This window comes from Lepisma saccharinum, chromosome 5 (assembly GCF_977018435.1).
Source record: "Lepisma saccharinum chromosome 5, izLepSacc3.1, whole genome shotgun sequence".
Lineage (NCBI taxonomy): Eukaryota > Metazoa > Arthropoda > Insecta > Zygentoma > Lepismatidae > Lepisma > Lepisma saccharinum.
In genome coordinates, this window is record NC_139233.1 from 47,894,632 (window position 1) to 47,917,133 (window position 22,502).

The window sequence follows — 22,502 nt, forward strand, 5'->3', positions numbered from 1 at the left end:
ATGGTTCATTGTTGTATTATATTCATAAAATGGGAGGACAGCGACGACCAAATACAGAAGCTGCGTGCATTCATCACCGTCCTCATTGTGTACCCCGGACGTCGGGCTTCTGTAGTCTGTAGCGCTTTTATTTTAGCCTTGCTAATTATCGGGGCTTGTCCTAATATAGCCTCGTCCGGAATTGATCGTCCTCTGTGTCGCCAGATGCGATCGGTGAGACGTCCTTGGTAAGACGGATGGGGCCGTGGTTCGAGCCCGGGACAGGGACTCTTGGAGGCATCAGCGCGACCAGAGGCATTTTGAGACAGGTCAAGACGGGAACGAAATCAGAGCCTTTGAGATTGGCGTGGTCAGTTCCTTGAGACTGGTCGAGACGTGGTCTAAACCGGAGCCTTATTGATCGAGACGTGAACGATACCAGAGCCTTTGAAAATGGCCGAGACGTGAACGTAGCTGCAGCCATTAAAGACTGGTCGACGCCAAGTAGAAACCAGAGCTTTCGAGATCGGTCGAGAAGAGGGATGCGAACGAGAGCTTTTGAGACTGGTCGGAACAAGAACGAGACCAGAGTCTTTAAGATTAGCCGAGACGACAACGAGATGAGAGCTTTTGAGACTGATCGAGCCGAGAACGAGACAGGTGCCTTTGCAACTGATCAAGACGGGAACGAGACCAGAGTCTTTGTGATCGGACGAGAAGAAAGAGGTACAAACCAGAAAGCCTATAAAATTATCGAAACAAGAACGAGAACAGAACAACCGAGATGTGTCGAGTCTTGAACGAGTCCACAGTCTCTGAGACCGGTTAAGACGAGACCGAGACCAGAGTCTTTGATACTGATCTAGACAAAACGAAACAGGAGCATTTGTGACTGTTCGCGACTTAAACGACACCAGAGTCTTTAATGTCGGTCGAGACAAGACCGACACCAGAGGCTTTAACATTGGTTGAGACGAGAACGAAACCAGAGCCTTTAAGATTGGTTGAGACGAGAACGAGACCAGAGCCATTAAGATTGGTTGAGACGAGAACGAGACCAGATCCCTTAAGATTGGTTGAGACGACAACAAGACCAGAGCCATTAAGATTGGTTGAGACGAGAACGAGACCAGAGCCTTTAAGATTGATTGAAGCGAGAACGAGACCATAGCCATTAGGTAACATTGGTTGAGACGAGAACGAGACCAGATTCCTTAAGATTGGTTGAGACGAGAACGAGACCAGAGCCATTAAGGTTGGTTGAGTCGAGAACGAGACTAGAGCCTTAATAATATTAGTCGAGACGAAAAGGAGACCAGAGGCTTTGAGACTGGTCGAGACGATACCGAGATTCCAGTCCAAGAGCCTCATCTCTTTCGAGACTATAGTATAACTTGACTGTAATTAAACGAAACTCAACTCCGTGATGTAACAGCCCTTTGAAGACCAGAGGCTTTTTAATGGGTAACGCTTAGTCAGCGCATCGAGTCCCATCGCTGCTGCTACTGGCTTTCGAGTCTGGTGTCAAGTAGCTGCACAACCGTCATTTTGATGCTGAGTAAATTTTGAAGCTCTCACCGGGGATCGAACCTGTTTGCGTTCCCAGTCCGGCACTGTTTTTTTCTTCGAATAAACACCGGTGCGCAAACAACCGACATAACCTTCGAAGAACTTGACACAGCGCCTCCGGATGTCTTGTTTTTGCATCCGAGCGCTATATGCAACATCGCAGCACTTATATAACATCATAAAGAAACAAATCCGGTCGTCCTTCTGTCTTCACGGGCAAGGTTACTCCATTCGATTCCTCTGCACGACCGGAAACTTGATCCGATGTGGGGCGGTTCTCCTTGAAGAAATCGGAGGGGGCGGCCAAAGAACGCTTGCATCAAAGGAGGACTTAGTATAAAGTAAACACTTTTTTATTAATTTAATTACCTTCAAATAGCAACCTGAAGAGCTGTTGCGTTGCTAAACTTATGCCAAACACTGTGCGTACCAAGGATAATGTCTATGGAGTGAAAATTCTGGTCATATCATCACTATTATTATCACTTCTTAATTAGTTGCAGTGGGTTGCATATAGACCAGTAACGTTCTATAGAATTTGAATATTGTGTTAAGTTAATAGTAATGGCATTTTAAAAACTTAGAATAGCTTTTCTGCTACTCTTGGCTATTCATAATAATTCGGATAAATAGACAAGGAATGCTCACAATGAACTCCCTTGCCTAAACTGGGACTTGAATCCGGAACCTTCCGTGGCGAGATCGATTAGTTAACGCGCTCGGCCAACGAGAGCAACTAAATATGTTAATAATATTAATGAAGTTCGTAGAATATCAATGCATTTTTTGAAAAAAATAATTACAAAATATAAATTACACCACAAATTCTTACATTTTTTTCCGGTTGAAATGTTCTAAATACAGGTTTCTCTCTTCCTTACTTCTTTGGTGGGGGATATATTACCTTGGCACCCACTAGAATACTTGAATCAAGGTTGCCACCGAGTTCGAAATCCTGAAAACTTCAGAGACTATTTTCTTTGAGAAAATGAGAAGGATATCTGTAAAACTACATCATTTGATTTTATTGTCGAGTGCCAGTGTTGTACAGAGCAGTGGCACTCGTTAGGAAGTGTTGAATTGGAAGAAGTTAAGGAATGCCAAGTTAGTAAGTCGTTCACAGCCTTGTAATAGCAGCACAGGTGAATAGCAGAAGAGGAGTTGCTTTTGAGAAGTGGTGCAGCGCGCATGGTAGGGTCGACTGGCTACCGGCCCTTTGGTGCTCCCAGGCCTGGCCATAGAATGAATTCACCAACCAGCATATATGGTGAGAAGTAGGGATGGTATCGGGACAGGGAAGGACTTGTGAAAATCGAAACACAACGCGACCAGAGCCATTGAGACTAGTCGAGACGAGAACGACCAGGGTCATTGAGACTAATCGAGTCGTGAATACGACCAGAGCATTGAGACTGCTCGAGACGACGAACTCGACCAGATCCTATTAGACTGGTCGAGACGAGACCAAGACATATATTTTGTTTATTGTCCATTCATTTGTTATCCTGTGATGCGTAGTTACATATACAGTATTTTCAGGATAATATGTCTTTCGAGGGCTCGTAGTGTCGCAACGAGACGTTGAACAAAAAAAAAAGTTTTATGTTGCTTACTTTAACGGCCTCTATACGCTGTGGAAATTTGTGCGTCGACAGTTGTCTGTTCATACTATATATTTCGAGACTCGAGACAAACGGTGTTTTGAAAACGACTTCGTGGCGCTTGCCAAAAATCAAGCGTGCCTTCACATGTAGAGTTTGCAGCATAGGATTTGGCATCGCATGTCCATGCTCTGGAGTAGGAGGAGGCGGCCACCGTTCCGGAAGAGAGACCGGGCGCCCTGTGAAGTTTTTCTAATCGGTAGTGCAGAAAACTGTCACTATCTTGTGAACAGAACGTGGAACAAGAAGCAGCAATTAGTGTTAATTCAGCGAGAGAATGAATGCAACAAATCGTCTGATAACAGTGCTACTACAAGAGTTGCAGATGCTCTCTCGTGCTAATTTATTAAATTCAAGCTTGTTTGCTTCAAATCCACTTTATGCACAGATAGGCTAAACGGGACTGAATCTACAGTTTAAAGCGGGATCTTAACCACTGTGCAGTGTGCCTCCACCGGGGATGATACCTGTGTGTCTTTGCTTATAAGGCGAGATCATGCATTAGCCGTATGCCTTCGAGGAGTCCTCGGTTCCACGTAGTGTAATGGTTAGTGTTCTCACCATTGGTGTGGACGATCAAGGTTTCGATCCTCTATTGGGGAGATAAAGGATCTTGGCAGACTTTAGTGCTCAAAATTTTGTTCCGATTTAGAGTGTTCAGAAAGGTACTAAATTCCTGGACCCACTGAAGCTAATACAGTAGAATCTGTAGGGTGTTTAGGGTTACAAATGGTGCCTGGACGAGACTGTTGGGAAACCCAGACCAGACCAGGTCTTTCCAGACTGACTGTGTTGTCTTTCAAGACGCCGACCTTCGTGGCGGAGTGGTTACTACAGCGCGCTACGGTGCCAGACGTACCGAATTCGAACCCCGACCTGGAAATGGGTGTTCTTTGTGAGTGTCCCTTTATCAATGTCATAACTCATCCTCATGGTCGCGATTAGCCAAAAGTAAAAGAAATCGGCGCTAAATAACAAAAGTTAAATCAAATTCAGTCAATTGGAATGCAAATTATTAGTGTTGCCCACGAGACGAGACTTTGGCCTGTCTCGTCTCGTGGAGTCTCGTGGAAATGCTGTCTCGTCTCGAAAATATTAGTTTGTCTTATGGCACATGGTCAATCTCGTCTCGTCTCGAATTTTTAAAAGCCTGTCCCGTCTCGTCCCGTGGGCAACACTACAAATTATGAAGATGGTATCGGGACAGGAGGCTTGGCAGTGTCTCGATCTCGTCTCCGCCTCGTTTTCGGTCTCGTCCACGGTGGACGCACGCAGTGGTACCAATCTCCAGCCTCGATTAGCTTATCTGTGCATAAACCTGGACGTAAGTTCTGACGTCATATGCGCAAGAGAAAATTCCAACCTTGAAAATCCAACAATGTGCCTAGGTTAAAAAATGTAGAAATATATAATGCTCACCCATGTGAGCAACTACAAATTTCGCTCTGGCCCTTATTCACGAGCATTAAAATATTAGAGTTGTAAATTACATTTACGTTACATCACTCTTTATATTGCATCCGAATCTCGTCAAGGCATTTTTTCATCATGTTTCATTCTCCATCAAGTATCCTTCACATTGTTCCAATGTAAGCGATTGTTTAAGGTGATAAAAACCAGTAGAAACTCAAACTACTGTAACTGCCAATTAATTGTATGTTCACACGCCAAGCTCGTAGGAACACTTTTTACGTTGTAGATGACGATTAAAAACTCTTCCCCACACTTCATCGTGGGAATATAATTTTATGCAAGTCTGGGATAATGTTGCATATTGCGACACTTTAAGAAGGAAATAGCCACCATATTATCCGATATCTGTTTAGGATCCAACAGATAATCCGAATATCCGATATCCGGACAGAAAATTATCTCATATCCGGATCATTTTTTTTTCCGGATTTGGCCATCCCACTGTATTTACAGATTTAAGGTGCCTCTGCACCATGGCTCAGTTTGAGCTAGGGTCTTCTCGAAGAAAACTTCCATCCTTTTGAAAGGTTAACTTGTTACTTCAGACCCATGAAAATTACCGCTATTTCAGAGACAGTGTATTTGTCCTACCCTTACATCGCTTTTCTGCCAGTTTTGGCTAATGCCAACGATGAAGATGAATGATGATTTGATAAAATTGATGAACAGACAATCACACTGAAACAACTAGACCGTAGAGTCGTGTTTAGACTACCGAGCGTGGTCTAATATCGTCCATATAGCGCGCCTTCCCGAACCGCCGTGTGCCGGAACTACACGAAGGCAGGCGAAGGATACGAGAGTGAATTTGGAGGCTAAGCGACGTGGGAAGAATCTTCTCTAGAAGCCTTCGCATTGAGAATGGAAAAAAAGTGGTGCCGCTTTTGGAAGCCTTTCTTGTCCAGAATTTTATCCTGTTATATATTCATTCGCATTTTGGCGACTAAGCAGTCAACTTTGGCGCGTAATGTTAAGCGTCAGTCGCCAAGTGGTGCCTATATATCGAAGTCTAGTCTTGAACCTCAGTTCAGACACTCGTGTACATTTCTTTATCTTCGCTACTTTCTAAGAATATGCAACTGAGTTACCATCAAAACTAATGAAACACCCTAATTGGTGAAACGCCTATTCGAGTGTTAAATGATTGATTGAGTTGGTGTATTAAGTCCACTTTGTGCCCAGTAAGGCTAATCGGGACTGGACATACAGTTTAAAGTGGGATCCGAACCACTATGTGCCTCCACCGGGTATCGAACCCGGGACCCCCGCCTGATTGCAAGGCGTCAACGCTACCACTGCGCCATCGGATAGGCCTCGAGTGTTTAAGGTCCACATACTTGGTGTGGTTTGAGAGCAAATTGTGCAACAAGGCACCAAAGATGGTGTTCATTAACATCAAATGGAGTGTCCTGTTGAGTGACCTGTTGCCACAACTTTTGGTGACAACTTTTTTAGAGTGTATTTAGCTTCGCTTCTCTGCCATTTTTGGCTAATCACGAGAATGAAAATGAGTGATGAGTGATGATGAGATGAAATTAAGAAACATTCACAAAGGACGCCCGTGACAAGTCCCGGACTCGAACCCAGGAACTTCGGTGGCTAGATCGGAAGTCGACCACTAACGGGTTCTGTCACCTATCCGGCGGGTAAAATACTTTAGAGCTCATATACAAATCACTGCATTTAGAAAAACAACCACTTCCAGTTGCTTTTATCCAAAACAAAAAACAACAAAAAAAAACAACAACAACAGATTCTGATTAAGGTCGTCTACTTGGGAACAGAACGACCGTCTCTACATCAAATTACAATATTCCCATCGAGAAGCATAAGTTCCAAACCAGAATTTCTACTTTGTGTTTCCTACAATGAACTTCTGTATACGCAAACGTCCGCATGGACGACGTAAGCCACAGTGAGCGAGCAGCGTTACCATGAACGAGGACTGCTTGTTTTGCAAAACTTGAAGGCTGCAAGTTCGTAAATATAGCATTCGAGCCGTTTTTGCATAATGTGTTAACCTTGGATCCACATGTGACATTAAACACGAATGCGTTGTTTTCAAAGATAGGAATTGTATTTTCCCATACAACTATTGTAAGCCGATGAAGGAAAGGTTATAAAGTGCTCGACCTTTATTGAAATCTGCTTTTTATTTTTAATTATTTACTCTTGTGTGTGTGTGTGTGTGTGAAAGAGAGATAGAGAGAGAGAGAAAGAGAAGTGAGCCGACACTGGTCCGGGAGGTCCACTCCAAACTTTTGGCAATGTTTAACTTCGGTGGTGTTACAATACCACAGATCAATGATTGTAATGAACACCTTTCTAAAATCCCCGAGATTAACCGTTGACCAAAATGTGTTGCGGGCCTCCTGCTACCCCTGTCTGACTTGCTCTAACACCAGTGATTTTTCAATGTTTTGCACAAACCATCGTGATGGAATTTGGACCCTGAAACTATGACATATCCGTCGATCTTGAACTGTTAAGCAGGAAGACACAAAATATACTCACGCACACAAATATGTTTAAAACTAAATATACATAAATAATAATTAAAATTTTAAAAAATATAAAAATTAATAATTTTTTCACTTTTCAAAATGCGCGACTTAGTTTTCAAAATTAGTAATTGAAATTGTACCACTTTGTAAAATAAGTAACCATCAGCATAACTTGGAGAGGTAGAACATGAACATTAAATCGCAGAAGGTTTCCAATAGATATCCCTACCTTGTAAATTTTAATAAACATAAAAAAATTGGGGGGCGAGAGTCCCCTGGTCCACCCAAGTCACGCTTTTGTAATAACTCCAACTGGGTTACTTTTAGAAATGCGCGTAACTATTGCTAAGTAATTTTTAAAATCGATAATTATAATTGGGTTAATTTTCGAAAAAGCTGCGTTTATGTTATTTTTGGAAGTGAGTAACTCGAAATAAATCTTGCAACCTCCGAGGCTTAGTGGTTAGCTGCACAGCGTGCTACAACGCCAGGAGCCCAGGGTTCGAATCCCGAGTATTCTTTGTGAGCGTCTCATCATTACTTTCATCGTATCGTCACTCATCCTCATCGTCGTGATTAACCAAAAGTGCCAGAAAAGCGACGCTGAATTAAAAGAAAATCAACAAATCAAATAAAAATAATTCTTCAAACTGAATTATTTTATCCGGATTACTTTTCACAATGCGTAACTCAGGCTCAGTTACTTTCCACAATGCTTAACTCTAACTGAAAGTTGTATCTTGCAATTAAGTGAGTGAAAATGTAACAGAAGTATCTTTAATGAGAGTAACCAAGTTTCAATTTCAGCTAATTAATCGTTCATTGAAAGTAATGTTGGACAATGTGCGAATAAACAATAACTTTTTGGGGTATTTACCTTCCAGAATGGTGTCCATGGTGCGCCTGTAGAGCGAGTTCCTGAGGTAATGGACCGCGGGCATAAAAAACTCCTCCTCGGGCCTCTCCGGCAGAAAAAATGCGACGAGTTCCGTGTTGGAAGGAATCGTTTTAATAGCCTCGAAAACAGGTTCCCCTGCGAGAAAGAAAACAAAAAAAAAAGACTCAATTTCAGGGAGTCATACATGCTATTTCTACAACACTACAGGAATTCTCAGGGCTTATTTTAACATGTTCTTGGATGGTCGTATTCGTCAACGTTAGAGAATCCCCGAAGGCGTCTTTGTATTAATTGTAAGTTGTTGCAAAAATTAAGCGTGGTTCCTTATGATTTGCATGTCCTGCACGCCGTGGTTGATATGTAAATGTGCATAATGGCACCAGCGTTACCTCTGCGCTGTGGTGTTTGGAAAATATTGCTTCAAGGAATCAGGGTCTGTTCTGAAATACTACACCTAACAGGAAGGTAAGGTGAAATTATATGCATTGAAACGCACTGTAAAATATTGACGAGAAAAATTACTGTCTCAGACCCTTAATTACCGTTCTCATAGAACTACCGTAAAAAAATAACATGGGCGTTTTTAAAGTAGTAACATCTATGACAATGTTAACTTTAATTAATGTAATTTTTAATGATCGAGTTTTCAAAAATATATTTATGACGCACACAACTACAATTTGTAATTAACATCTATAGCTATTTATGCAACATTGTAAAACGGTCTAAAACCGTCAATTTCCGGTGCCATCCAAATACCGTAAAAATGAGCATGACTGTTTTCAAAGTATTAACGGTCGTAACATAGTTAACCTAATTAATGTTAATTTAATGATTCCGTATTTAAAAATATAGTGGACACGTCTGAAATTTATAATGATATAATATTTACTTCCCACAGTCTGAATAACCTATGAATTATGCGAAATTCCGGAACTGATTAATTCTGCAGCGAAATATTGGATTGAAAAAAATAATACTTTTTAAGAAATAAATAAACTTACTGACACTCCAATAACTGCATGGAGGAATATTGTTACAGTAATTACCAAGTGTTGTAACATGGCTAAATTTAAAGCATGGATTAGTATCCAGGTATGTATCGTCTCAGATTCATAAAATGAATTTTGATTTATTTTGTCGTTAAAAAAGACAAGATATTTATTTCTGTTTCTGTACTTTCTTAAAATCGCCCAGGATTTTATATTACAGTTATACTAACAGCTTTTTCTTTTGGAGTCCTGTATTGAACATTAATTTTCAGTACGTATGTATTATCTTCATACAAAATTGCATGACATGCTCGACACCTTGAAGCCAGAGAAGAGAAGCCTAGATTTTTTTTTTTTTTTTTTGCATTTCGCATAGGTGAATGCTAGAATGGAAACTATTGTAGTTTTTAAATCACATTTGGGATTTAATTCACCATTTTAGCATCGAAATCAGTTTTATGCACCATAATATTGTGATCTCGAAAATGTGTTCAGTTTTTGTACCAAGTTTTTAATTTTCTATTCATCATTACGTAAAATCTACATTATGTGTGACTCGGTTCGGATCCCAGTTTAAACTGCAGTCCAGTCCCGATTAGACTACCTGAACATAAAGTGGGCTTAGAAACAAGCGAGCATTTTGATTACCTTTGACTTTTGTTCCCACGAGGTTGACCATATCATTGTAGCTCGACGACGCACGCAGGAATCGAACCCAGTTACAGTGGCGCACTCGTCGTCGGTCGACTTCCGTTATTTCGTCGTAGCACCCGAACCTGTGACGAATCTGTAAAAGACAACAAAGAAACGACAATATAAGAGAATGAAATTTCGTATTTGCTTATTAGTTAATGTTAAGGCCTCGTTGGACCTTTGGCGTATGCCAGCCAAACACATTTTCGAGAAACCATCATGATGTACCAATTCTAAAAAGAATATACCTGTTGAAAATTATTTCTAAAGCATATACAAGAGAACCTTCGTGTGGTTTGCTATCTCTGTTGTCAGATGATAGCAAACAGGCTTATAGTTTAACCAAGATAAGAATGCCCCCGGCTAACTCTCAAACTAAAGCGTACAGTAATTTTTTTTTGTCTTCTTGCTTATCCTTCTCCTGTCTTTTGACAGTGCTGCACGATTTGGCAACTCAGGACCACGGGGATAATGCAAGCAGCTGATTGCATTGCTCTTGCCCTCTCCGCTTATTATGATTGAAGATTCGACTACAGCGTCGTAGGGTCATTCTTATCTTGGTCAAATTGTACGTTGTTACAATATAATTTGAATGGTGAAATAAAAATATTCTCTATCCAACTACCTCATAAATGATCTTGACCAGTTAACCTTGTTAATATAATTCTAGTGGTTTCAGTTTTTAAAAGTATATGTATAGCGCATCCATTATAAATTTTATTCAAATTTGAATTAAAGAAACGGTTGAGTTCCAATTTTTTAAATTTATAACTGCAGAATATTGTACATTTTTCATCAACTTCTTAATAATTCAGTTTTAAAAAGTTTATTTATAATGCACGCAATTTATGCATGAAATATATTCAAATTTGAATAAAAATACGGTTGAGTTCCCGTTCTTTTTAAAATTATATTTTAACGGTAGAATATTATAAATTTTTCAGGAACTTGTAACACCGAGCAGAAGCCACTTCCCAAGGATGCAGTAAAAATAGTAATTTGCAATAAAGGAAGAGTTTATTATTAGTCATCAAAATAATTCATATATTGTTATTATTATTTCATTATATGTCAACGGCCTGACCTCCATAAAAAATTCTCGAAACGCCCGTCATAAACATTTAATATGGAACCTTTTGTTCGATTACTGGATCCTTCTTCGATCTCCTGAACAATAAGAAGCAAAACGAAATAACACAAAAAGAGATAAGGAGAACAAAAAATAGGGAGTTGAATAGCAAGAGATCCGCTGGTGAAGAATCGCCCAGTATGGTGCAATTTCAGCGCCCTTTTATGCCTCAAAGTCGAGGCTCTGTTACCAAACACCGGCACCAGGTCATTTGAGGGATGCTTGTGGAAGCAGAGGAAAAATGAGGATGGCATTGTGGGCTGGCGGGCGACCATTGTTGTGGGTTATAATGGCCTCAACAATGAAGCCGGGTCTGTACTCTCTTGTTCGGCACCAGGAGGAGCCACCGATTCGAATTCCATCGCCGTTGAAATTGAGATCGGGGCCCCTTCCCCGTGTCTGGATTGCACCCATTCTTGAAAAGCAATTTCTTCATCCATCAGTGTCACGTCAGCATGGTTACCAAATGTATAATTTTTTTCTGAAAGCAAAGTAAACCTTGGCAGTTTTGTTGGAAGCAAGGAGTTAGTTACTTGTAACCCAGTTGTAAATACACACACATGCATCAATTCGAGGTTGATGTACTTTTGGTACACACATAGCAATCGATACAGTCTATATTTCCACTCTTTATCTTCTCAACTTGATTCTTGTCAAAGGTCAAAAACGCATTTAGTGCATCAATCAATACGTTTCTGGTAGTTTGTACATGTAAATGTATTACAGCAGTCAAAATATTTGTGTCAAATGACAGAATTTGCTCTGTGTTTGAAGGCTAACTTTTTCGATTAACTGCAAGTCACTTACTTTTATGGCAAAATAGAAATACAACATTTGCCTTCATTATGTGTAAATACATTTGTAATAAGTTAATGTTTTGTGTGACATAAAATGCTGGGTTACTTTGAATTTCTTACATTTATAATTTCATGTTTAATCGAGGTTTACTACAACGTAATGAAAATTAATGTCAACTTTAGTTACATTTGTGAAAAAAATACAACCTGGTTAGAGTTCATATGCAACACGTTGTAATGATGCGATCATTACTTGATCCCTTTTATTTTATATTTTTATTAATTAATTTAATTGGGTCCGTCTGTTTTTAGTTTCATGTATTTTGATAATGTTGTTGTATCTATGTATTCCTGTACGTCTGTATTCTTGGCCGTTGGGGTAGGTAGGTGTGTCGCTGGACAACCGACCAGCGGAAAGTTTTCAGTAATGGCTTAGGTCATTAGCGGGGCCTATAAGGGCAGGGGAGCAGTGGCTCTCAGATATTTGGCGGAATACAGCGATGTAAGAGGCATCTACTTCTCTAAGGGGAGCGGCTGGGCGAACTTTCTTTTCTTACTATGTGAACTGACGGGAATGTTAACTTTCTTTCTTCTAATACATACACTTGCTCTTTTCACATTATTTCAATAGTACATTTCATCTGGGAAACCGGGTACACACGTACATATACCTTCAGCCACCTCTTTTGGTACTGAAGGACTATTTTTATTTAACTCGTGAAGCCAGTGGCTACAAGAGTCTACACACACTCTTCGGGAAGGGGGGACAGGGCACACTGAAATGTGGATTTTGCGAATAACGGCCAAGATTTAACTTATGTTAATAAGATATGAATAAACCTGTATTATATGAAAAGGGAAATGTATGTTAAGTTATAGTTTGAAGAAATACCTGTCTATTGCCAATAGTTATATCCACAGAACTTCAGTTAGGCCTACTGCATGTGTTGAACCTAGGCACAAGGTTTTAAAATGGATGGGTGTGTATGTTGAAGGCGCGAGTTGTGAATCGCTTAAAAAAACATAATTTATACCTTTACAACGTTCTTCCAGTTACCAGCTCTAAGCAGACTCACAAACTGAGCTAGAGACTTTTCGAAAGTAATTGGGCTCTATTTTTAGTACCAATTTCTAACTTGCTCAGGTATGTCCTAATGAGGATCATGATTCATATGGCTGTGAGAGACGGGTGGGATACAACTTCGCCTTTTGGCAGTCAGTGCTCTATTTGGTCTTTATATCCACCCGAAAGCTGGATCAAAGTGACAGCCCCCACTTCCCCATCCATTAATACAATCTTAGTCATGTCCCTGAAAGCAGCTTATCAGAAAGTTACAATTGCAAAAAATCGGTTTTAGTAACTGTAATCACAGTTTGGTTATTCGAAACGTAACTCCTAAAAATCTAAATAATCGCCATCAAACTCAATCATTCTTCTGATGTAATTTTTTATACAACTGCAGTTAGCAACACTGTTGAGCAAAATAACCCTTGATACAGCCACCCGAATATGGCGCAGGAGCGCACTATTGTTAATGAATTTCGCCACGGGTGTTGCTCCGGCGCCGTCCCTTTGACTGGACATTCTTCTGATCTGGGCTACCACTAATTACATATCCATTAAAGCATGTCCTCGCCCCGGGACACACTCCACGTCGCTGTTGATTGACGGAAGCAAATATCCACCACCTCCCTCTCCTGCCACCACGTTGTAAAGCTGACGGAACTAATGCAGCTTTCTTGAGGAGCTGTGCATGAAAGGTGATTGTTTTCGCTGGGATGCTATTACAGCGCCCGTTTCTTCTCCTTCTGCTGGTGGGGAAGGTCTTCTACAGAATTTCCGCCGCGGCTCTACCAGATGGTTTCGTGGTAGGGTTGAGTAATGGGCGAGGAAAAGTTATTTGAACTGGAACGCAAAAAGATCAGGTACACCCTGGACTGCACTTGGCATTCTAACGAGGCTCTGGCGTCTGGGCTCACGGACAGTACAATCTTCTGTGGTGCTTGTGATTGTCACGTCATCCATTTCATCTTATCACTATTCATCCTCATCTTCGCGATGTCAAAAGTGGCAGAAAAGCGAAGCAAAAAATAAACAAATCAATCAACCAAAAGTCCATATCGAGCAGATCTTTAAAGTCAAAATTCAGGTCGAGCAAAATTTCGAAACCAAAAATTCAGCCCGAGCAAAGCTTTAAAACCAGAAATTCAGGCCGAGGCAAAATATTCACATTGAGCAGAACTTAAAGCCGAAAATTCAGTGCCAATCCGATTCAAGATTAGTCCTTGTTTGTACTGTTTGCTTATCGTTAAAGAAAACAGAGACAAATGGAAGGAAAGTCCGTGGCCTTCGTTTAACGTACCATTTCAGTATCCACCTGGACTGAGTATTGAGCACAGGCCGTCGTTCCTTGCTGGGCGGCGGTTCAGTCGATAGGATGTCTGACTGCACGGAGTGGCTCTGGGGTTTAGTCAGGTTTTAGTAACTGGGCACTGAGCGTGGTGCTGATCATGTCACCTCCACTATTGGCTGAGTATGCCCATGCCTCCGCACATGCAGAGAGACTGAAAGAAAGGAAATGAATGGAAAGAGAGAGGAGCTGGAGAGAAATAGTGATAGGTTGATAGAGAAAGAAAGGGAAATAGAGTAAATGTAAGAGGAAAGAAGAGAGAGAGAGAGAGAGAGAGAGAGAGAGAGAGAGAGAGAGAGAGAGAGAGAGAGAGAGAGAGAGAGTCTTGGAAGGCATGGCATTAGAAGGAGAGCCCACATGAAAATATTCCGTCCAGCTGTGGACCCATCCTAAGAAAATTATCTCGTAACACCTCCTTGTGAAGACTTTTGGGGCCTGAGCAATCTTCACCACCCTATTAGTTCTTCTGCGCCGACTGCAACTTGACCGTAAGCTCGTATGGTCAATAGGGAACGGCTAACAAAAACAGTAGGTGGACTTCTGTTTGCCTTATGGGTGCCAGCAAGTTAATCCCTCAATCTAGCAGCTCTTACATAGCACGACGGCAGGTCGCGGTGTCCATTTCCGTGTTGATCTTGAGGCGCACTTCTTCCAACTTATTCTCCCCGGCCCACACAATAGGCCACCACTCCCAGCAGTCCTTGACGGTCAGTGGAAGCCGTATTGACATATCGAGGTCGCGACGCTTTTATTTTGTTCTATTTTTCTTATTGCTCCTCGCCACCTGTGAGCGGGTGTGGTTGGTACTCTTCGCAGCTCAAGGCTACCGTCGTGTAAACATTGGACCCTCTCGATCTGCGCAATTGCAGAAGTATCTGTAATGGACGGGAGAAACTGGTCCGGCCGATTTCTTCGGCCCAGAAGCAGGGCGAGACCGTTCCCTGTCCCCGATCGGTGAAAGATGCTCCAGTTTGAAGATCCTCCGGAAAGACGTGTCGAGTGCGTGTTCTGGAAGCTGCCGTCCGGTTCCTCCGGTTGTCGGCAGATGGAAGGACGTTTATGGTCAGCCGAAGACTAGTTGTGGTCTCTTGGGCTGCGTGGACGACTTTTGGGACTTTCCTTGTTACGGATATGGAGTCGTCTGAAGGATGTGATCTACAGTCCTTTCGGTCTGATCACAGAACAAACTCTTGTATTTGCTCTGCCACCAGGAGTAAGCAACATTAAAAGTAATTCAGGAGCCAGTATTTTTTTCCACATATGGGCTAAGAAAACCATGAACCCAACTAAGACAAAGCTACACATTTTAAAATGTGATCTTAGAACATTTAATTTATTATTTAATATAAGATTGGATTAAAAGTTGTTAATTCTTCCGGCAGAGCAGTCTCAACCGGAAACAGAATGAATAACTACAAGTACTAATACTGTATATGACCGACTCTACCATATCACTGCAGACTTTAAAATTCCGCTAGCAACAGTGAAAAAAATATATAATGGTACGTTTATTTTTTAATGACGTAATACAGAAAACATAAATAAGCACATTCTCAACCAGTTATTTAAAAATAAGGCGATGAAAATTTCCATAAAAATATGCATTTCTTTTAGAACTGAATTAGAAAGTTCAGGCGACAGGTACTAATTAATATACAGTGTGTGGCACCGTACAATCTTTCACAGTTTTAGAGCGATCATTAAGGAAAACAACATTGTTCTGCTTGAACTTTCAACGCTACCAATGACAATTTTTTTCTGAATGTATGAAACCACATTTTTCCAGTTTCCTCTAAGGACTTAACTTCGCGATTGCGACAAATAAAACATACGGCCCATTTATAAATAAACACGTAGCCATCCGCTTGGTATGTATGAATAAGTCGCATGGTAAAGTACTCTTAGCTTTCAAATATACATTCTACAAAAGTAGAATTTGTAGGTTACTAAATGAAACTGGGAATCTCATGCGCTAAGTCTCAGTCTTTAACTTTTCCTTAGCTTTACTGAACACTGTACTTGATGTGCCCCTCTTCTCTAAATCTCTAAACAGGGAGCCCATCACTCAAGACCACCCCTAAAATCCTTGATGATAATCGAGAATATCGCTTGTCTTGTAATGCAGCTACCTAGGTATAGTATATAAACTTCACATTCACCTCATTAAAGCGCCAAACACGCATCCTAGCAACACATCATTGCGAGCAAGAAAATTTTTACATTCATTTCTTTGCAGGCTTTTAAGAATATTAATTTAATAGGATGTCAATACTTTCTTAGTCTTTTCCAGCTTCTCCTTTGGCACGTTCGGGGTCGAAAACGTGTGGATACCATACGGCTAAATACAGTCTCCAAAATGTAATGTTCGAACACTCTCTCCACTACAGAAATCCCTTGACAATAAGATTTAACACTTTATCAAGAGCTTTCTATTTCCCCGTCTAAATTTAATAGTCAATCAATTTTAGACTTTGATTACCTCCTCCAAATAATTAATTCTCAGTCTCCACACCAGAATTTCTGCAACAGTCTAAGACAATAGCAATGTACAAGAATTGGATATCACCTCAATTTAATGCTCACCCTCTAACTAAAATACCAGCCATAATCTAAGACTTAGAGTTGGATACTGTCCCCCCAGAACCCACATGTCAATTAAGGTCTAATATGTAAAAGTTGGATATCTCTCGCCTCCTTCGATAATGCCCTTAAACAATTTATTTTCTTCATCTAATGGATTAAATATGGTGCATTTCGGGTATAAAATCTTTACATATATTTTGGAAAAAAATATAAATGTTGAATTTTATATTATTTGAAGGGAAAAATCCGCCCTAAAAACCTGCGCCTTAATCTCCGATGTGCTAACCACTCCGCCACGGGGCCAAGTCATAGTATGAATTAGGCTATAGACTAATACAGACTCTCTCACCAGTTCCAATGCTGCTATGAAATTTCCTTTTAATAAAACACGATCAGCAATATCAGGAATACTATGATGAACCACACTGCACAACAGCATAATTAAATAGGTAGTAATGAAGGGGTCCGGGGTCTAAACCTCGAGGAGACACATTGTACAGTGTTTCGGATCCCAGTTGGAGTGGACTTCAAACAAGGTGACTCTGGGTATTTCCTAGTAGGCGGTGCTATACTTCACATGAAATATCACCGACAGAATATATTCAATATCATTGGTGATAGATAACTGCAATGCATTCCATCAATGATTCTTTGCCTGTCTCTGCAACCATTCTTCTCTGCCATCTTCTGCTCTCTTGAGGTCATTGTATTGAAACAAAGCAAACTGCAACAAATCTGCAACTACCTACCGTAAGTAAGGCAACAAAACTTGTGTGAAACTCTTCTTATTCCTCATGCCATTCTAGTTCTGTGAAAACAAAAAGCACAAATATCCAATCGGTGTTTCTCTTTCTCGCTGCTATGAACTATGAGGAGTGTCCATGTACCGCTTGTTATCAGCAACACTCTCGTCAAAGACTGTCAACCAGCTCGGCGTGGGGTAAAATATGGAGGACTTTTGGTGCCGTTCCTCTGACTAGGAGACCATCTGGAAGCCTCTACCACGTAACACACGAGCCTGCAGCTTCATATTTTGACGACGAGATTGTCGCGATGGGGAATTTGTCAGCGAAGGCGCCACGGGTGTCACCTGGCGGTTTCAGAAGACCTGCTAGGGTAAAGTAAACTTGAGTGTGTATGGTCGGGGCTCGCAGGTGGATGTCTTCGTTGAACGGTTTCTGGGCACGTTCTTGGCGGTTTGTTCACCTCCTGCTTTCGAACAAATCAACAACCCAAGATTTGCAGTTCCTTACATTGTATTTGTTACTTTGTCCATATTATTAACCTTAGTTGAACGTTTTTTTCCTTGTCGACAATTGCTAATACAGGTTTTGCTGATTGCTAGAATCATTCATGTACTGTATTTGGAAAGAAGGAGCTAAAATTGCAAGAATTGTTAGCTTGAAGAACCTTAATGCAACTTAAATTGCCACGATTTGTCTGTTGTGAGGTGAAAAAAAAATATTGAGTTTAAGTTTTTGGTTCTAATTCCATTATATGTATAGATAGGCTAATCAGGACTTTACCTACAGTTTAAAGTGGGGTCCGCACTACTATGTGCCTCCTCTAGACATCGAATCCTGGACTCTTTGATTACGAGGTGATTACGCTACCACTACACCATCGGGGAAGTCCTAACGATAGATAGATTGATTGGATTTTCTTTCCTTCGCATTTCTGACACTTTTGATTAATGGCGAGGACGAGGATGATGAGTGATGATATGATGAAATTGATGAAACGACACTCATAAACACCGACCCACAGGCCGGGATTCGAACAAATGATAACAACTAATTGTTGATCGCTACAGTGTGGACTAATTGCTCACCTTTGCTACAGTTGGAGTAGATAATGTGACTGACTTGTTATGGATGCAAACAGTTGATCTGTCATTCACGATGAGTGGTGCCCTACATCCAAACCCTTTACGTATCTTCATGGCACGCTAAAATGGCCACAGGGTAGTTTTACTTTTTACTTTCATTTTATTCACATGCTATCATGTATGGAAGCTTTGTAACCCTGGTTTTCTGACATATTTATTTTGGCGACAAAGATGTTATATATCAATTTCGCATGTCTCGTTGTACTTTGCTATTACTTTGTAACAGGAGGATACGTAAAGAGATAATTCGCACCTAAGCCGCACCCGGGAGCTTCTTGTACCCAAAGATAAAGCGGCGTGCGTTTTTGTAGACCATAAAGTTCATTCTGGAGGCCTATATACCTCAGGGCAGACCTGTGGGATTAAGGAAAAAAAACGAAAACAAGACCGTGTTTCATATTGTTAGCCGGCAATTACACCAACCCTCCCCCTCCCCCATATTCCACAGCAGATCTCCGGTCTCGATCTGTACCGTGCAGACCTTGCCGTGTGGCCTTCAACCTTGCCGCCCCCTGCCGGGAGCTGGGAAGAAGCCAGCCACCTGTGCTTCCCCTCATGGTTTATGCTAACGACGCTCGCCGCTTCTCTCTCTCAGACCGAGACCTCCCCGTCTGACCTTAGCTGGCCTTTGGCCGACTGGGAAAAAAGATGCTCCCGTGCGGTATGGCTAAAATGAAACGAAAACTGGTTGTTAATCCGTTGCCGTCCGAAGCTGCAGTTGGCGGGTTTAATATTCGCGACGGCGCGAATCCACTTATTTTTGTGCCATCCTCGACACGATCGCTCTTTTGAGTACCGGGTTCGTTTCCTCTTTCCAGTAAGAACCCGATGGACGATATATTTGCTGGCAGTTCTACCTGTTTGATGCCGAAACTAGGGCGAAAATGAACGTCTAGGGGGTGGAAACTGCTCCCTAATCGTGTTTCGAGCAAACCCTGTAATTTCCTTATCCTGCATCCCAAAGTATTTTGTTACGGATACAAGAGCGTATGCGTGATCCAAGAACGAAACAGTTTCCCAGAGACGACCTTGCAGGAGGGAGAGGGCTATGATAGGATTCCTCGCTTGCGCCAATGATACTATGATGCATGACTGTCTTTCCCACGGTGCATCGTAATGTTTAAATGCAAGCTTCCTCCTATCACACTTGCATGCAATACAAATGCATTTTATTTTGCGATACCGCTATGGTAATTGGCTTATGCAAGTTGCCTTCACGACACTCATGCTTTCTGCAAGTTATTTTTATCCTTTTTTGATAATTGCAAGGATATTCCAGGCAAACGCGTACTAATAAAAATCAAGACCTAATAACAGAGAAGAAAACTTTAAATAGGAAAGGGTTGTTTTAATAGAGCTAATTAGTTCTAGAGCTTTGAAAAAATGCTGTGAAGAACCAGACATTATCCTCGAGGAAAAGACGAAAGGCTGCATGCGTTTTGTTGAAATATCAGCTGACATATTAGGCTACAAGTTAGGAAGCACAAAGTCGCATTTATTAGACAAGGATTTGATGAGAACAGTAACACATACGAAGAAAGAAAACAGTGGATTTTGTCTTAAGATGCGACACAGACAAAGAAGAATCAAAGCGTCTATCAAGGTTATATAAGCCCTAAAATTACTAGTTTTGATGCCAGTTATTCAAAACTACTGCTTTCCTGTTGGTAACGACAATAAGCCTGGATTGGTGAGATCCAAAACCAAACACCCAGGACACCAAGAGGTGTCGTAAAGGCCAACAAAGAACTCCGAGCGTAGAGACAGTATGCGATATGTACAAACTGACAATATGTACTTCAAGTATTACTTTCATGTAAAATCTTAGCTTCTGACAGACACCAGATCTCCCTCTGATCTTCATGCTTCTTGAAGGAAACTGTAGTCCTCGTCCTTACAGAATTTGAGGTATTGTGGAGAAATATAATGTATATTTAGATTCTTGGAGTGGAGAAATACAGTACATATAGGATTTTTACAGTAGAGATATTCAGTATATATAGATTTTTAGAGTGAAGAAATACAGTATATACAGGTTTTCAGAGTGGAGAAATACAGTATATACATGTTCTTAGAATGGGGATATTCAGTACACACACACACACACACACACACACACACACACACACACACACACACACACACACACACACACACATATAGAGTGGAGAAATACAGTATATACAGGTTCTCAGAGTGGAGAAATGCAGTATATACAGGTTCTTAGAAAAGAGACATACAGTATGTATAGGTTCTTAGAGTGGATATATACAGCATGTACGTACGTATATGTTCTTAAGAGTGAAGAAACACAGTGTGTGTGTGTGTGTGTGTTCTTAGTAAAATAACACGGTATACATGGATTCTTAAAGTGGAATAATACATTGTATATAGATTCTTAGAGTGAGGATATACAGTATATATGTAGGTTCTTGGAGTAGAGAACTACACTATGTAAACTTCTTATGGTAGAGATATATAGGATGTAAAGTTCTTAGAGTATACATCTGTTTCAGTCTCGGTAGGGGTAGAGGCAAATTTGTGGTCTAAACCAGCACCAAGGGGATAGCGGACTACTTCCTCAAAAAATCATGTCCATCGGAATCGACACGGTAGTACCCTTTGGCTCTCAAAGGTATGTCGTGCAATCAAATTCAAATACTCCTACCATTTGCGAAAGGGGAAGGAATGTAATGCTTCACCAAGCCAAAATTGTTTTTCTTGGAATTCAAATTGAGTAACTGGACACTATTGGAACATGGATTTTCGGAGGCTGTCAAGGGGAGACGTTGTCGTGACGCCTGAAGGATACAGGTGCGCTCGAATGTGGACCAGAGTCGGTGGAGTGTTTTATCTCCTACTTCTCACGCAGGTAGCTGCTTGATGCGATACATCATTGCTGTGCAAACCGTTCTTTACAGCCGATGATTACTGCCCTTCCCGGTACGCCAAATTGCAGCGGGGGGGCCTACTCCCGGCGCCGATACGCCTACTTGACCAACAGCAAATCCGCGCCGGAGTCGTATTTGCCTGGAGAGTAGAGCGCAATGATTTTTTTTTCGCCGGTTCTATACGCGGTTCACACCGGTGATTAAGACAGCCTAGAGCCTTCAGGGTGCGGATCCCTGTTCCCTGTTCAATCTTTGGACCCTAGGAGATTCTTTCACTATAACGGCCGGCTACCATTAAGGCATTTTTTTCCAAAGAGGGAAAAGTTTTTTTTTTTTTCTCCTAACGTCTTCCGAGCTTCTGAGCCGCATATTTCACGACCCAAATGGGGTTGTAATTGTATTGCATCGCCATGATGGGTTTTAAATCACAGTACCGCTGCTGATTCCTTCTGGTTTCTTCGACAACTTTCTTCGGTTCTTTGCGAGGAAATTTCGTGACGGTAGCCACTCTCAAGTTTTCTCTTGAGGAAGGTTGGAATGTACAGTAAATGTGGTCAGTTGGTTCCATGTTAGATTTTCGATGTCGAATTGCAGTGGATGTCGTGCAGATTATGCAACTTTTCAATATTAGGCAGCTCTTAAAGCTATTTGAAGACGTTTGATTGAGCTTTGGGGCTAGATGGGGGTATGCTCCTATGGTTTAACATGGTGATAATGAAACAGCTTGGGGATGCTATGTGAAAATTTTGCTAGCTGGGGATATACCATCCCCCGATCCCCCTCACTTCCAGCACTGATATTAGGAAGAGAGAGAATGCTGTTGAGCTTAGGGTTACTATATAGATCACTGGTTTATAATTACAATTCTTCAATTTGCACTACTCGTCACCTCACATGCATAAACAATAGGGAAATAATGTTTTTAAGCTAGGCTTAGGTGTTATTATATTTGAATTATCAGCAAGGCACAAACTTTATCAACATTTTACGTTTAATTAATACATTTGTCTCGATTATTGGGGTAGACGCATCCC

At 41.1% G+C, this 22,502-nt stretch overlaps 1 protein-coding gene across 2 annotated transcripts in view; it reads right to left on the reverse strand.

Annotated features, from left to right (window-relative positions):
- The window catches only part of LOC145987800 (uncharacterized), a 171,312-nt gene that overhangs the window by 90,834 nt on the left and 57,976 nt on the right, over positions 1-22,502 (reverse strand). For both annotated transcript variants that reach the window (XM_083122506.1, XM_083122505.1), the window contains exons 2-3: positions 9,725-9,863; positions 8,064-8,219 (exon numbers count right to left, since the gene is read on the reverse strand). In XM_083122506.1, the coding sequence (XP_082978632.1) occupies positions 8,064-8,219; positions 9,725-9,863 (295 nt within the window). The remainder of the gene's footprint in view (positions 1-8,063; positions 8,220-9,724; positions 9,864-22,502) is intronic.